Source organism: Schistocerca americana, chromosome 2 (assembly GCF_021461395.2).
Source record: "Schistocerca americana isolate TAMUIC-IGC-003095 chromosome 2, iqSchAmer2.1, whole genome shotgun sequence".
Classification (NCBI taxonomy): domain Eukaryota; kingdom Metazoa; phylum Arthropoda; class Insecta; order Orthoptera; family Acrididae; genus Schistocerca; species Schistocerca americana.
Window position 1 is genome coordinate 1,101,836,813 of NC_060120.1, and position 14,624 is coordinate 1,101,851,436.

Here is a 14,624-nt window from a genome sequence, read left to right on the forward strand (position 1 = left end):
TCAATAATCTGCAAGAGAAGATAAGCTTTCGCATCTAATGTTGATCTTCTTTGCGCTTGTTACACTGTAAGATATATCACGCAAATGCGCCAGTAAAATTTTTAATAGTGACATAAAGATCTAATCTTCAGTATTTCAAATTCTTCTAAATGGCTCGTCATCAAAGAGTTGATTTTGAAATGAGAATCAAATGCTCTGTGATTTAAGAAATTCATGGTACATACTCGCACATAGTTCAACTCACGTAAAAGGATATTTACTTGGAAAGTAACGCTTTTCAAACCACCATTCGCAATATTTTCCCGCGACCTGTTAGAAATCGGTTCGTTTCAGCAGTTCCCAGGGAGTGTGGATTACAGGCGACACCGCACTTACGCAGCTACCATTACGTAGGAAGCCCGTATGTACGTACGAGTAAAACATTGAAAGATCATACATTAAGTCATAAAAAAACAAGACATCAGAGGATGCTCTAAGAGCATCGGAATTTCATGATCCATACTAAAATCTGCACATTTAAAGTGCGTACTTAAAATGCACATTCGTATGTGCAGATTCCCAATGATGTAGACCTCGACCTGATATTAAGCTTTTCAGTGTTGTTTTCGGGATATAAATTTTCTTGGAGTACCAGTACTGTATTACACCATGTTTGGTTCTTTATTATGGCACAATGGCATACGTGCTAGAAGATGAAAACGTGCACTTGAAATGCAGCGAACAGTTGAAACTAGGCAGTACTGTGGAATTAAACATTTCGTTTCAAATACATTGACTGCCTCTGCGGAAAAGGTTAATAAAAGACAAATTTCTTTAGCAAACAGACAAAAATAACTTCATTGTTCTGCAAGGCGATTAATGCTTGACTGTCAGAAAGGTGGAAATAAAATAAAATCTGAAACTAATAAATATTTTAGCTTTCCATAATTATGTGAATGTATTTTAATTCACTTAATAGCTTCCGGCCACAGATATCCGTTTTGTTTTCTTTTGACGTGAGAGTAAACGAAGGGGAAACACCAAAATCACTAAATGCAAACACGGGTCACGTGGAGAGAACCCATTATAACTCAGACTGCTCTGCGCGTTAGCCCCAGATCTACGATATATGCTAGCCGGGTCGATACTAAAAAAAAAAAAAGAAAAAAGAAAAAAAAATCGAATTTTCAAAAATATGTTCATCTTGTAGAGCACATCCTTATGAAAAGTCTGAAACATAAAACATATGTGTTCGAGGAAATGTAAGACATGTTATTTGGTCTTAAGTGTGCCAAAGTATAGTGCCACACCTCTTCATACAGCATTCTTCTATCGCACGTCACTATATTTCGCTCTGTGGAATTGAAACGTGTATATTTTGTAATGGATGCCATCAAACTATATTCAGGACAGTGGAAATTTAAATGTCCTGCGGTGCCTCTCCTGCTCCCAGTCGGCCGGTTTGACAGCTTGCCTCTCTTTAAAAAAATATCTCGCAATTAATAACGGATGGAATTATTTGTAATTGGGAGAACAAGAACACTTCAGAAAATTTGCACTCATTATTGCCTATTACCTAATAACTTGCTGTTTTGTGTGACATAAAATTAAATATGGGATACATAAAACCAATAAAGAGACAAGCAAGAAAGTACACTCTTCTTCAATCCTTAGCTCCTAGCATTTTTTCTCTCTAATGTTGCTACAGCTTTACATGGCGTGCTTTCCTTTCTGCGAAAGAATCTATGACCTCATCAAAGTTCGTCAAACCTTTTGATACATGAAAAATCGAAATGTCGTTATCTAATACTGAAAAAGCTGTTAACACAAATAATACCCAAGACTGGTGTGGTTTCTCGATCTGATTACATCTATTTTGTCACTGTCTGCTAGATAAAACAAAATTGGCATTCCTAATATTGCGCCAATTTTGTGACACACACAAAACTAACGAGACTGTTTTGGTACAAACGACCATTTTTATAACACGACAGTACGTAATTCATGAAGTACCGACACCAAATGCATATTAGGCCTATTACAAGCAAAAAGCTTTATGTTAGGAAATCGTTTCACATTTCTTTCATATGCGCCAGATTCTCAATCATGAGATAGAAAAGTAGTAGTACGTAATTTTTATATAAATTTGGAGTCGTCTTATTCTTCCATAAATTGTGTGATGTCCCCGTTTCTTCTCCTTCCTCGTTCTAAGAAACAATCTTGTCATTGCCAATTGTGTAGCTATTCCTGCCATTGTCGAAATCTGTTCGCCGATTAACTTCACTAACCCTGCCAGAATCACCAGTTTAGTTATCCCGTGACTATTCTTCGGTTAGGCGTTGTTACGTGTTCGTACAACACGTCTTCCGCGTTACTTCCAGAATAGAGCTTAGGCGACTGCTAGCTGGGGACTGTACTTTAACTGGTCCTCACTAGTGTAGCGATCTGGCCAAAAATTTTCTGTCGAAATATTATTTTCTTGGATACACGTAGAAGATAATACGCAATCTTTCTCACCTGTTATTCCGGTTAGTCGGTTATTTCCATTCTGGTAGTCTGAATCTATGGATTTCGTTAGTAATTATAACAACACTGATCATTTGCAAACCCAATCAACCACATAATCAGACAGTGACTGGCATTTATCCGTTCGGCTTTACTCCGCTCAGTTCCTCTTGTCTGTGGAAAGTTTATTTCTAGATGTGACGAGGATACTCCTGACAGACATCACGTACACTATGCACGCATTCAAAAATCAACTGATGATTTATTCCGAAATCAATTTTAAAGTGTTCAAAAACCAACAGCGATGCGATTAATAATAGATAGACCAACGTGCGCTGGATGCTAGGCGTTTTGTGAAACAAGTTTTTTTTCCTAACAAGTTTTTTTTTTCCTCAAGAATCTGAATTTGGCGCCCCCCTTTTCCCGGTAACATCTAACTGCTTGCTGTAGTCAGAAGCGGGAGAATCTACTACTCAAACGCGACTCAACTGCGCATGCGCATTAGCCCGCTCGTAACTGCTAAAACGAATCTAATGTTAATAGCTGTGACTTCACGCTCATCGGAGGCAATTTTTTGTTATAAAGCATTGCACAGTCTTCCTAAAGCCTTTGACACATTTTGCTGTTGGCAGGCACTTGCATGAGCACTGCGTGTCGTTGTTGTATACGGCGCATTTCCATTTCAATTTACTTTCGTTTTTTTTCTCTCGTTTATATTTGGTTGTTTAAGTATTATTCTGCAGTGTCGGGATCCAGTAATATCCTTTGTTAGAGTATCCGTTCTTACCAGTCAAAATTACAAAAAGTTATCAGAAAACTAAAACAATGAAAAATTCCCGGAATTGTAAAAAATTCCCGGGTTTTCCCCGGATCTCCCGGGTCGCATACACCCTGATAAATGGCCTCTAGAATGGAAACTATGCAATTCCGAACATAAGTTCATCAGACATTTTTTGTTCCGCATCCACTCACCGATCAATCCCTAGACTTTGTACACGGTGAAAGAAAATACCACCTCGTATACGTAGAAGATAGCAGCGGTTCTGTCACACTTCCCTGGGGCAGTACTGGCGGTACCCTTGTCTCTGATGAACCCTCACCATCGAGGACAGCACACTGTTTCTGTTATTTAAGAAGTCTTCGAGTCATTCACATATCTGACAAACTACTCGATATGCTAGTGCCTTCGTTAACTGTATGCAGTGCAGCACCGTGTCAAATGCTTTTCGGAAATCTAAAATTATGAAGTCTGCCTCTGTTTCCCTTCATCCACAGTTCGCAGTGTATCATGTGAGAAAAGACAAGCTGAGTTTCGCACGAGCGACGCTTTCTAAAACCATGCCGATTCGTGAAATTGTAAATTTGTGGTAAGATCTTAATGGGACCAAACTGCTGAGGTCATAGGTCCATAAGCTTACACACTACGTAATCTAACTTAAACTAACTTACACTACGGACAACACACACACCCATGCCCGAGGGAGGACTCGAACCTCCGACAGTGGGAGCCAGGCAAACCGTTACGAGGCGCCCTAGACTGCACAGCTACCCCACGCGGCGCGATTCGTGAAGTTTCTTACAGTTTATTACATTCGAACTCAGAATATGGTCAAGAATTCTGCAGCATACCGATGTTCACGATATCATTCTGTCATTCTGAGAATCCTATCTCTTAGTCTTCTTATATCAGGAGTCATCCCCGCTTTTATCCATTCGCTTGGGACTTTGTGCTGGGAGAATCAATAACAAGCGACAATAAACTGCCGAACAGTGGTTGCAAAATCAAATGGAACTGTGTTAAGTGAGTGATTGTGACGGTAAAACGAGTTTGATTAGGTCACAGACGGAATTTTTCGAGTTATTAAAGAAGAATAAATCGAGTGGTCGTTTAAACGGTTTTAACATCATTCCGGCCAATTCATCTTATTGTACTATTCAGGCGTGAACTTATGAGCAAATGCAGTGGAGGCTGCAATAGGACATGTATCAGCAGGCGCACGGTTAGGAACTTTGATATATGGACAAGTATGCCAAGGGCATAAGTCTGCCCTCCTGTGCACTCCTATCTTGCAAACCCTATGCCCAGTAATTCAAATAGTCAAATAACTCAAACATTTCTTGAAGGGAAAGGAGGGGCGATTTACAAACTTTGTCCCATTCTTCAACCAACAGGGAGCTATGCACCCGTATTTTTAATCCAGCCTCAGTTCTATTCAGTTCCTAGGCGATTACAGTCATCGCTGATGACGGATATGACAGCTGCGCGCATCAAATTTCGTACCCCTTATATCCCTAAATTACCAAAAGATATATTCGTGTATCCTTCTTATTACACTGCATAGGTAGTATAAGGCTTCCGGTGAAGATCAAATTGTAGGCGAGCTAACAAAGAATGGAGGACCGGTGCTGGTTAAAAATGCGAAACTGTTAAAAAATGTTTGGGAATATGACATACCGACAACAGACAAAGCAGAAAAAATACTACATAAATTGGTGAGTCTAAATTCAAAACAATACAGACTACCTCTACCAGTCACACGGTCATACCATTATGTACTTTTCGAATCAGTACTTAGCTTCCCAGCTAACACGTGAGCACATAGACTCAACCTGGTCACCAACAAAGTATAGGTCAGACGAGGGCAGAGAAGTGTCCTACTTAGGCTATCCGGAGCCTTCGGTACCACCTCAGCGGGCGCAATGCATGTGGTGCTCCGAATATGCCCCATAGATATCACGATCAAATACGTAGCTGCAGGTACTGCTCAAAGATAGGAAGACTAGAAAATATACATAATAAATGGTGTACCGATATAGATCACACGTCACCTTAAAAGTTGGTGTTTGGATACATGGCAAGGTGAACAGGATGTAAGTGATAAGGGACGTAGACTGTGCGACTTTCTCCCTGACGTAAGGGAGTGTTTGAGAATTAAACTCAAAATGGTTCAAATGACTCTGAGCACTATGGGACTTAACATCTGAGGTAATCAGTCCCATAGAACTTAGAACTACACCTAACTAACTTAAGGACGTCACACACATCCATGCCCGAGGCAGGATTCGAACCTGCGACCGTAGCAGTCGCGCGGTTCCGGACTGAAGCGCCTAGAACCGCTCGGCCATAACGGCCGACAATGAAACATATCGATCCCACACGCAGTAAAGAACATTTCTTAACTGGACACAGACCTTATACCACACACTTAAGGCCGTGTTAGGCTGAGACAGACACCTACACGCATATGCAGGGAAGAAGGTTCCCCAGAACACATTGTAGTCTTCTACGAGCAATACGCACAATAGGCATACGCCAAACATATACTACACTGAAACATACATACATTACATACAGCAATAAGAGACCAAGAACTGGGCACATTTAAATGCATTAACAAACAGTAATAAAAAACAAAACATGAAGAGTACCTGCGGACACGACGTAACTGATGTTCCTATATTCAACGTAACAACTACCTCCAGAGGGTGGACAGCGACACCCACAGTGACAGCGGAAACAGTGTCGCTGAAGAGGAACAGGGGGATGAGGAAGATGAGATTTACCAGTAGATAAGACACCTAGAATTATGAATCAGACGTAACAGGCCAAAATGCACTGACAAATGATACCCATCATTCAAATAATAGTTATGGATGGTGAATACTAGAGTAAATATGGTGTAAGGTGCTGGCAGTCGAGGCAAGAAAACATTAAATGTTGTACACGGATGAGTACCTTATGTCAATACATAGGATTAGCAGTACCATTCTCTGCTCCTAACTATAAACTGTTTTGTTGTGGCTGGCGGTCAACACCTCGAAGAAACCATCCAAAGGTATTCACCGCCAGTCACAGTTGATAACGGTAGTAACAAATCTCTCCTCTATCCTGTCATCTTCTAACATTGTTCTTAAAACAACAAAATTTTATTTATATTTCAATCTCAAATTACGGTTATTGTAAAAAAAGTGTTATTCTTTGTCAAATGTGTCAGATAAAAACAAAACACAAAACTACACAAAAGACGACAAATGAAAACTGTAAATATACGACCCATATGTAACAGGTCTTTAAATATGCAATAAATAAATAACGTTAAATACTGCCTGACGACTGGAAAATGGCCGTAATCTGCCCAACACTAGAAACGAACGAACCCCTGGTATGTGGTAATTATAGAGGGGTTGCACTTCTTAATGTAAGCTACAAAATTCTACATCAGTCCTTACTGAAGAAAATGATCTCAATCGCAGAAGGAAATATAGGGGACCATCGGTGTGGTTTCAGAAAGAACGCTCAGGCAGGTAACCGAGAAAAGCTGAAAACTAACGTTGATATTCACATGGTTTTTGTTGAGTTCAAACAAGCTTGTGTGTTAACTGTAAGACGGCAGAGTTGCGTGGGGAGTGCGGGAGAGGAAGAAGCAAGCATTGGCTGGCGTGGGGAGCGGAGCGGTTGCGGGGGGGGGGGGGGGGGCGGCAAGGCACACCTACTAGTTGTAGTGCTGGCACTACAAATTGCGCGTCATGCTTACACGAAAGCAGACGAAAGGCTTGGAAGTAAAACTCGCTTTAAATGTTGTTCGTAAACCAAACTGAAATCGTCATGTACATTAATATCTTTATATATATAAATGAATGTATGTAAGTTTGTCTACTATGCGCTCACAAACCATTCATCCGATTGCAATGAAACTTTGGTGAGTTGTTCTCCGAACGCCCAAAAAGAGTAATGGACAATGTTTTAACAATTACGACACTGTAGCATGCGTAGCGCAATTGATTAGATAGCCGGCACGGTAGCTCAGCGTGTTCGCTCAGAGGGCTGGATGCTCTCTGCAATTAAAAAAAAAATTTAAAAAAACTGAGTCAAGGCATCAACGATCAACTTGAACGGATGTCTTGTGACGTCCGCCCAGACCAAACGCAACGAACTATATCGAAAAAAAAAAAAAAGATAAAGGCTTGTTATGCAGCGGACCCGGGTTCGATTCTCCCTGCTAGCAATTTTTTTATTTCATTCCCCGCAATTTTAAACTATTAATTATAAAATTTAAATATACTTAAACAGGTCATATAGTATAACGTAAATGTCAATCTCTATATATAAAAATGAATGTATGTACGTCTGCCCTCTGTGCGGTCCCAAACCATTCATCCGATTGGATGAAATTTTGGTGATTTGTTCTCCGTACGCCCACGACGGTTCCTAGCAGAAAAAAAAGAAATAAGACACCTTCTTGAGGAGATATGACGTCATAAACAATGAGATGCCACCGCGGGAAAATACCCAGATTTATGCATCCACTATTTGAGAATGAGAGCACTTAGCGACTAGCAACAAACGTTACGTACAATTTCAAACCTTCACGAAAATTTTTCTCGCTGACACCCACCACAAAATAATGAAAGGAAAAAAGGTTGTCGCTTACTACATTTTCTCAGTCCATACCGTAAATCTGCCGCAGAAGGCATGACGTTTTAATGTATTATTTCGTTTCTATTAACTCCAATCGCAACATATTTCGCAAACAGTATCCACATATGTCAGTAAATGCGCCGGCCAATTTATGACTCTTTACGACATATAATTCAGGAGATATGACGTGGCAAACATCGAGATGCGTGAAAAAGTGCCGCGTCAGGCATTACGTTTTGTTCTAATATTTCTTCACTACTAACACTATTCGCAACACGTTTCGAAAACGCGTTAAAAAAAGTACATAAAACCACGGGCGTATTCCTAGAAAACGTTGTGCCAAAATTTTAAATCAATCGGGCAACAACTTTCTGAGATTTCTTCCGTTGCGAAGCACGGGCGTACAGCTAGTGTTTAATAAATATCTTAACTGCAGCAATGAAATACGCTTATCGCAAGGAAAGGAAACAGTCTGAAATAGAAATAAAATTTACGACGCAATGAATGGCAGATTGTTTTTCGTATTTATTCGAGATGTCATACTTTGGTAAAAACATTTAAAACCATGTGGTCCACCGCTTTCACTGTTCCGTTTCTGTGTTTGATTAAAATAGAACAGAAATACAATTTACAACAAACTAATAGGAGATTGTTTTTGTTATTTATTCAAGCTGTGATCTTTTGTAAAAACATTTCACGCCATGTGACCAATCGCTTTCACTGTCACTGTCTTCCGTTTGTGTGTCTGAGTCTTCCTCACTTACATCTGATGTGGCTGTGTTAACGATAATTGCGTCCACAGCAATTTCGACGACACCATCACGTGCCCAATACTCTTCTTCTGTTTCTTTAACTTTCTTGCACTATCCCTTCCAATCATTGGCAGTAACCGACTGGAAAGCTGCGTCCACAAGATTCAGCATGTTTTGTGGCAGCCAAGTCCCCTGATATGTTGTGCTCCCTAACATGCCTTTTTATCTTCGCCCATGTTAATTCTATTGCGTTTAAGTCGCAATTGTAAGGTGGCGAGCGAACGACCTGGTGGCCTTTGCTTTCAGCCAACAGGTTTACAGCAAAAGACTTCTCAGCTGGCTTATTCACTCGTACTTTTGCATACAGCTCGTCCTTCCTCATACTCTCATCACAGGGGATATTTCGGCGTTGCAAGCATTCGCACTTTCGTGTCAAACTTCGTTGGAGTTCTCTCTGTTTGCCTGTTATGGTAAGGAGCGTTACCCATAACTATTACTGAATTAGGCGGAAGATTTGGCAGTACCTTCTCTCCGAACCACTTCCCAAAGTTTGCCGAATTCATCTGACCGTGATAATCGTCCTTTATCGACTTTGCCCTTCCTTGACGAACCCATTCTTGGATCCGACACTTGCAACTATCAGTCTTCTCGATGAGCTCCCCCATGCAGTGACACCAACGACACTCTCTTCACGTTAGTCACCCTTCCACTGCCAACATTTATTAAATATTAAGTTAGTATCGATCCACGATTCATCGAGATAAAATATTTCTCTGCCTGCTTCCCTGAAGTTTTTCATGTCAACAATGAAACGAGATCGCCAGTGCACAATGTCTGGACGTTCCAACAACACATTCCTCTTGTTTTCCACCTTACGCCATATGAATCCCATAGACAAAAGTACTTTTCTCAGCGGGACAATACTCCACATCCAGCCTATTTTGTCGAGCAAAACTGGAAGCAGTGTTCGCAGGCTCGGCACAATCTTCCGCACTGAATATAATTCCGCTATCGTGTCGCGAATGACGCGCTGGTTGAAATCATCGATCATTACTTCAATTTCTCCACTTCTTTTCCTAAGTTAAAAGAGAGAGATAAATTTATAAGAAAATACCCTCTGCACTGCATGTATTTTTTTGAATTTGGAAATGTACTCTAATATAAATGTGTTTCGAAATAATACAGTAACCAGTGGTGTTTCCATACAAAGCAATACGGTAGCAAGGAAAAATGAAATATAAAGTAATTCGCACGAAATAGGGGGCTCCTTCAAAGTGATCGCGAACAAATTATCTGAAATGGAAACTCACCTTTTCTTGCCAGGCGTTTGTGGTGATACGCCAGGGCGATTCGTGGAAAACAATCTTCCAATGCTACGCATGCTTTGTCCTCTGTATGTACCAGCTCTCACTGAAGATTTGTAAATGGGGTGAAGCAATTTTTTCTGCTCCCTTTCCCTTTCCAGCTTTCATTCACACGCAATATAATTTTGCGAGCATCGCTACGTAATACTGGTTTCCTTCTAATCTTAGGCCAACCGGTAGGGATTGTTGGCGACTCCCGAGATGGGCCAGCAACTGCCTCTTCACTCTTTTTGATAATGTTTAGCACAACTGCACAATAAAAACACGCAGAACAGTACAGCGCAAAACAATAACGAAGCAGACAACAACGGCTACCTTGTAGAACACAGTCAACTACGTAATGTTGGCAGCAGTCGAAACTGCGAGCCTGCCTCCCGACGTTTACCGACCTACCGATTCAGGACTAGGGAGAGGTCTGCCATCTAAAAGATTACACACTGTACACAGGGGCACAATCACCAATGTCTTGAAAGAGTTTCAGTTTCCACAAACGTTAATAAACGTAGTACAAATGTGCTTTGAGGAAACCTTCTGCACAGTAAAGATCACTAGAGGAATATCTACACCTACATTTACATAGAAACTCTGCAAATTACACTTGAGTGCCTGGCTGAGGGTTCATCAAATCACCTTCGCAATAATTGTCTATTATTCCAGTCCCGAACAGATCGCGGAAAAAACGCAGACCTGTATCTTTCCACGAGAGCTCTGATTTCCCTTATCTTATTATGATCGTTTCTCGCTATGTAGGTTGGCGTCAACGAAATATTTTCGCTTTCTGAGGAGAAAGTTTGTGATTGAAATTTCGAGAGAAGATTCTGCCGCAACGGGAAAGCCTTTGTTTTCATGATGTCCAATCCAAATCCTGTATCATGTGAGTGACGCTCTCTCCCCCATTTCGCGGTAATACAAAACGTGCTGCTCTTCTTTGAACTTTCTCGACGTCTTCCGTTGATTCTATCTGGTAAAGATCCCAGACCGCGTAGGGGTACTCCAAAAGAGAACGGAGAAGCGTAGTGTAGTATGTTACATTTTTTAAGTGTCCTGCCAATAAAACACAGCCTTTGGTTAGCCTTTCTCACAATATTTTCTGTGTGTTCCTTCCAATTTACATTGTTCGTAACTGTAATTCCTAAGCATTTAGTTTAATTTACGGCCCGTAGATTCGACTGATTTATCGTGTAACCGAAGTTTAACGGACTCATTTGGCACTCATGTGGATGACTTCACATTTTTAGGGTCAATTCCCAATTTTCGCTTCATAATGTATTCTAAATCGTTTTGCAATTTTTTTATCCTCTGATTACCTTACTAGACGTTAAACGGCAGCATCATCTGCAAACAACCTGAGAGACAGCTCATATTGTATAGATAAGGAACAGCAGAGGGCCTCTAAGACTACCTAGGGGAACGCCAGAAATCACTCCTGTTTTACTCGATGACTTTCCGTCAGTTGCTATGAACCGTGACGTCTCTGTCAGGAAATCACGAATCCAGTGCATAGCTGAGACGATATTCCGTAAGCACGCAGTTTCACTACAAGTCGCTTGTGTGGTACAGTGTCAAAAGCCTTCTGGAAATCTAGAACTACGGAATCAATTTGTAATCCCTTGTCAATAGCACTCAACACTTCGTGTTTGTACAGAGCTAGTTGCGTTTCACAGGAACGATGTTTTTTAAATCCGTGTTGATTATGTGCCAATAGACCACTCTCTTGGAGATAATTCATGACGTTCGAGCACAATATATGCTCCAAACTGCTGCAGCATACCGATGTTAATTATATGGGCTTGTAATTTAGTGGGTTACTCCTACCACCTTTCCTGGATATTGGTGTGACTTATGGAGTTTTGCGTACGGATCTTTCGTCGAGCGAACCGTTGTATATTAATCTTAAGTATGGAGTTATTGCATCAGCATACTCTGAATGGTGCCTAATTGGTAAACAGTCTGGACCAGAAGACTTGCTTTCATTAAGTGATTTATGTTGCTCCATTAGTCCGAGGATATCTACTTCTAAGTTACTCAAGTTGACAGCCGTTCTTGATTCGAATTCTGGAATATTTACTTCGTCTTATTTGGTGAAGGAATTTCGGAAGTCTGAGTTAAGTAATTCTGCTTTGACAGCACTGTCATCGATAGTATTTCCATTCGTATCCAGCTGAGAAGGAAATGATTGTGTCTTGCCGCTAGCATGTTTTACATACGACCCGAATCTCTTTGCATTTCCTGGCAGGTTCCGAGACAAAGTTTCGTTGTGGAACTATTATAAGCGTCTCTCATTGAAGTCAGCGCTAAATTTCGAGCTTCTGTAAAAGATCACCAGTCTTGGAGATTTTATGCTGTAACAGAATATCAGAGCATTTTCAAGTTAGAAAAGAGCTTAGACAAGGAGATGAATTATCTCGAATACTTTTTAATTTCATTTTAGAAAAGACAGAAAAAAACACGAAAAATTAAACCAAGCTGGAATAAAACTGGGCAACAACACAGTAAATCGGCTCGCATATGTGGACTACGACGTTCCAATAAGTCGCAGCAAAGAGGACTTGCAGCTCTGACAAGTTCTTACAAAAATATTGCAAGTGAAGCACATTTACGAGTTAATGAGGAGAACCTGAGTATATGGTCGTGAGCAAAGCAGCCTATTATGCTACTCCACTGACAGTTGGTGAAGTATCTTTTAAAAGATTAGACCGATTTAAACATTTCGGAAGCATTTTTAGTGAGCAGAGTGTAATAAAAATCGAGATTAAAAGAAGGATCCTAGTAGCATGTACAGCATATTTTGAATTACGGGACATGCTGTACAGTAAAGAAGTTTCGAGACGTTTTGAAATCAGACTGTATTAGACTGTAACACTGCCTGTACCTCTAGATGACTCTGAAACATTTACATTAAGGAAAATAGATGAACAAAATCTGCCAGTCTTCGAAACAAATATGTTAAGGAAACTATTTGGCCCAGAAGGTACATCCAGCCACTGGAATGGAGGATATTAGAAAAATCAGGAAGTGGGCAACCTACGCGCACAAGCTGTTGTCCGGAGGATGAAGAAAAGGAGGTTGATGTGGACAGGACACCTATTTGGGATGGAAGAGGAAAGACGACCACTAGTAGATTCTCAGGATTCGTGGAGGGCAGAAGGCGCAGAGGAAGATCACAGACGAGGTGAAATGATTATATCAACAGGGATATGGAGGTGACGGGCCTGAGAAAAAGAGAATGGGCCACAAAAGCCAGGAACAGAAATTGTTGGTGGAAGCAAGTAAGGAACACAAATGGCCTCCCAGGCCAGAGCAACAATTAAGAAGAAGAGGAAGAAGAAGATGGAGAAGAAGTAAAATTTCGTTATTTTCTATCCCTCTTCGTGTTGCACGTTTAATAGTCAGAAGTAGACACTGGAGTACACCGTTTCTGAGCGTTAGTTCACTGAATTTGTTTCATGTTATCGCGCCTTGTGGACTTCATCACAGTTACCTCCACCCATCCCAACCTGCTAGGGCAGACTCACCGTTTTGTCTTGTGCTCCAGCCATGGCCATAGTCGCCTCCCGTGTCTGGCGTCACTGCATTCCCGCACAGCAGAGGCTCCGCTTTTGTCTGCGAGGCTCCGCACCGCTGCACTAAATATTTAAATATTTCTGAGGCAATAAAAACGTTTCGAAGCTAATTCAACAGTTTTTTTGAAACGGGTCAGCTCATTAAAGAGAGAAGTTGTGGCAGCTGACTGTCAACAGAATTAAATATTGAGTGTCGAACACTATCAGAAACAGTGAGCCGTTACATGAATGCCTTATGTTCTGTAAGAATAGTTAATGATTCCGAGTTCTGGACAGAGGTATGATCTTTAATTCATTTATCGGAATGCAGTGTTCGAAATCCCGGGAGATAAAAGTAATTTAAAGAGCGTGTCTTTGCATAGCAACTTGAAACGTGGTCTGTAATCTTCACTACGAAGGGGAAACAATCTGGGGCGACAAATTCCGAAGCAGAGGCTACTCGCCAAGACGACTGGCGACCTTCTACGTCTCCATCAATATTTTACAAACCACTGTGAAGGGCATAACAGAGGCTCCTTCCCCCTGTACCACTTAGTGGGGCATCTTTCAGTTCCGTACGCGTATCGAGCGCGGAACGTAAGAGTGATTAAATGCCTGCGTGCGTGCCGTAATTCGTCGCAGCTTGTCTTTGTGATCGCTGCTGCAGTGGTATGTAAGGGGTTGTAGTATATTCCTGTATTACTCACTTAATGCTGGTCTCTAAAATGTAATAAGGAGGTTTTCGCGAGATCTTCTAGCGTCTACCACTTCAGGTTTTTCAGCACCACTGTGACGCTCTCCCATGGCTCGACCAAACCTATGAGCATACGTTCTGCCTTCTTTCTACATGTTCAACATCCCATCGTGGCCTCATCTGGTATGGATTTCACACAACCGAGCCGTATTGTAGGATAGCTCGCACGAGCGTTTTATAAGCAATTCCCTTTGTAGACTTCCCCAGTAACCTATTTTACTTACTTGCTTAAACTGATCTGATTATGGATGTCAGGCACTCTACTACATCAGTATCTCATCTACATCATAGTTTGTAAGAAATAATTTT

General features: G+C 41.0%; 1 protein-coding gene across 1 annotated transcript in view; it reads right to left on the reverse strand.

The window, feature by feature from the left end:
• Positions 1-13,570, reverse strand: part of LOC124594702 (odorant receptor Or2-like) — a 162,447-nt gene extending 148,877 nt beyond the window's left edge. The window contains exon 1 of the mRNA XM_047133070.1: positions 13,535-13,570. Within this exon, the coding sequence (XP_046989026.1) occupies positions 13,535-13,564 (30 nt within the window). The 5' untranslated portion in view covers positions 13,565-13,570. The remainder of the gene's footprint in view (positions 1-13,534) is intronic.
• Between the last annotated feature and the right edge of the window lie 1,054 nt (positions 13,571-14,624).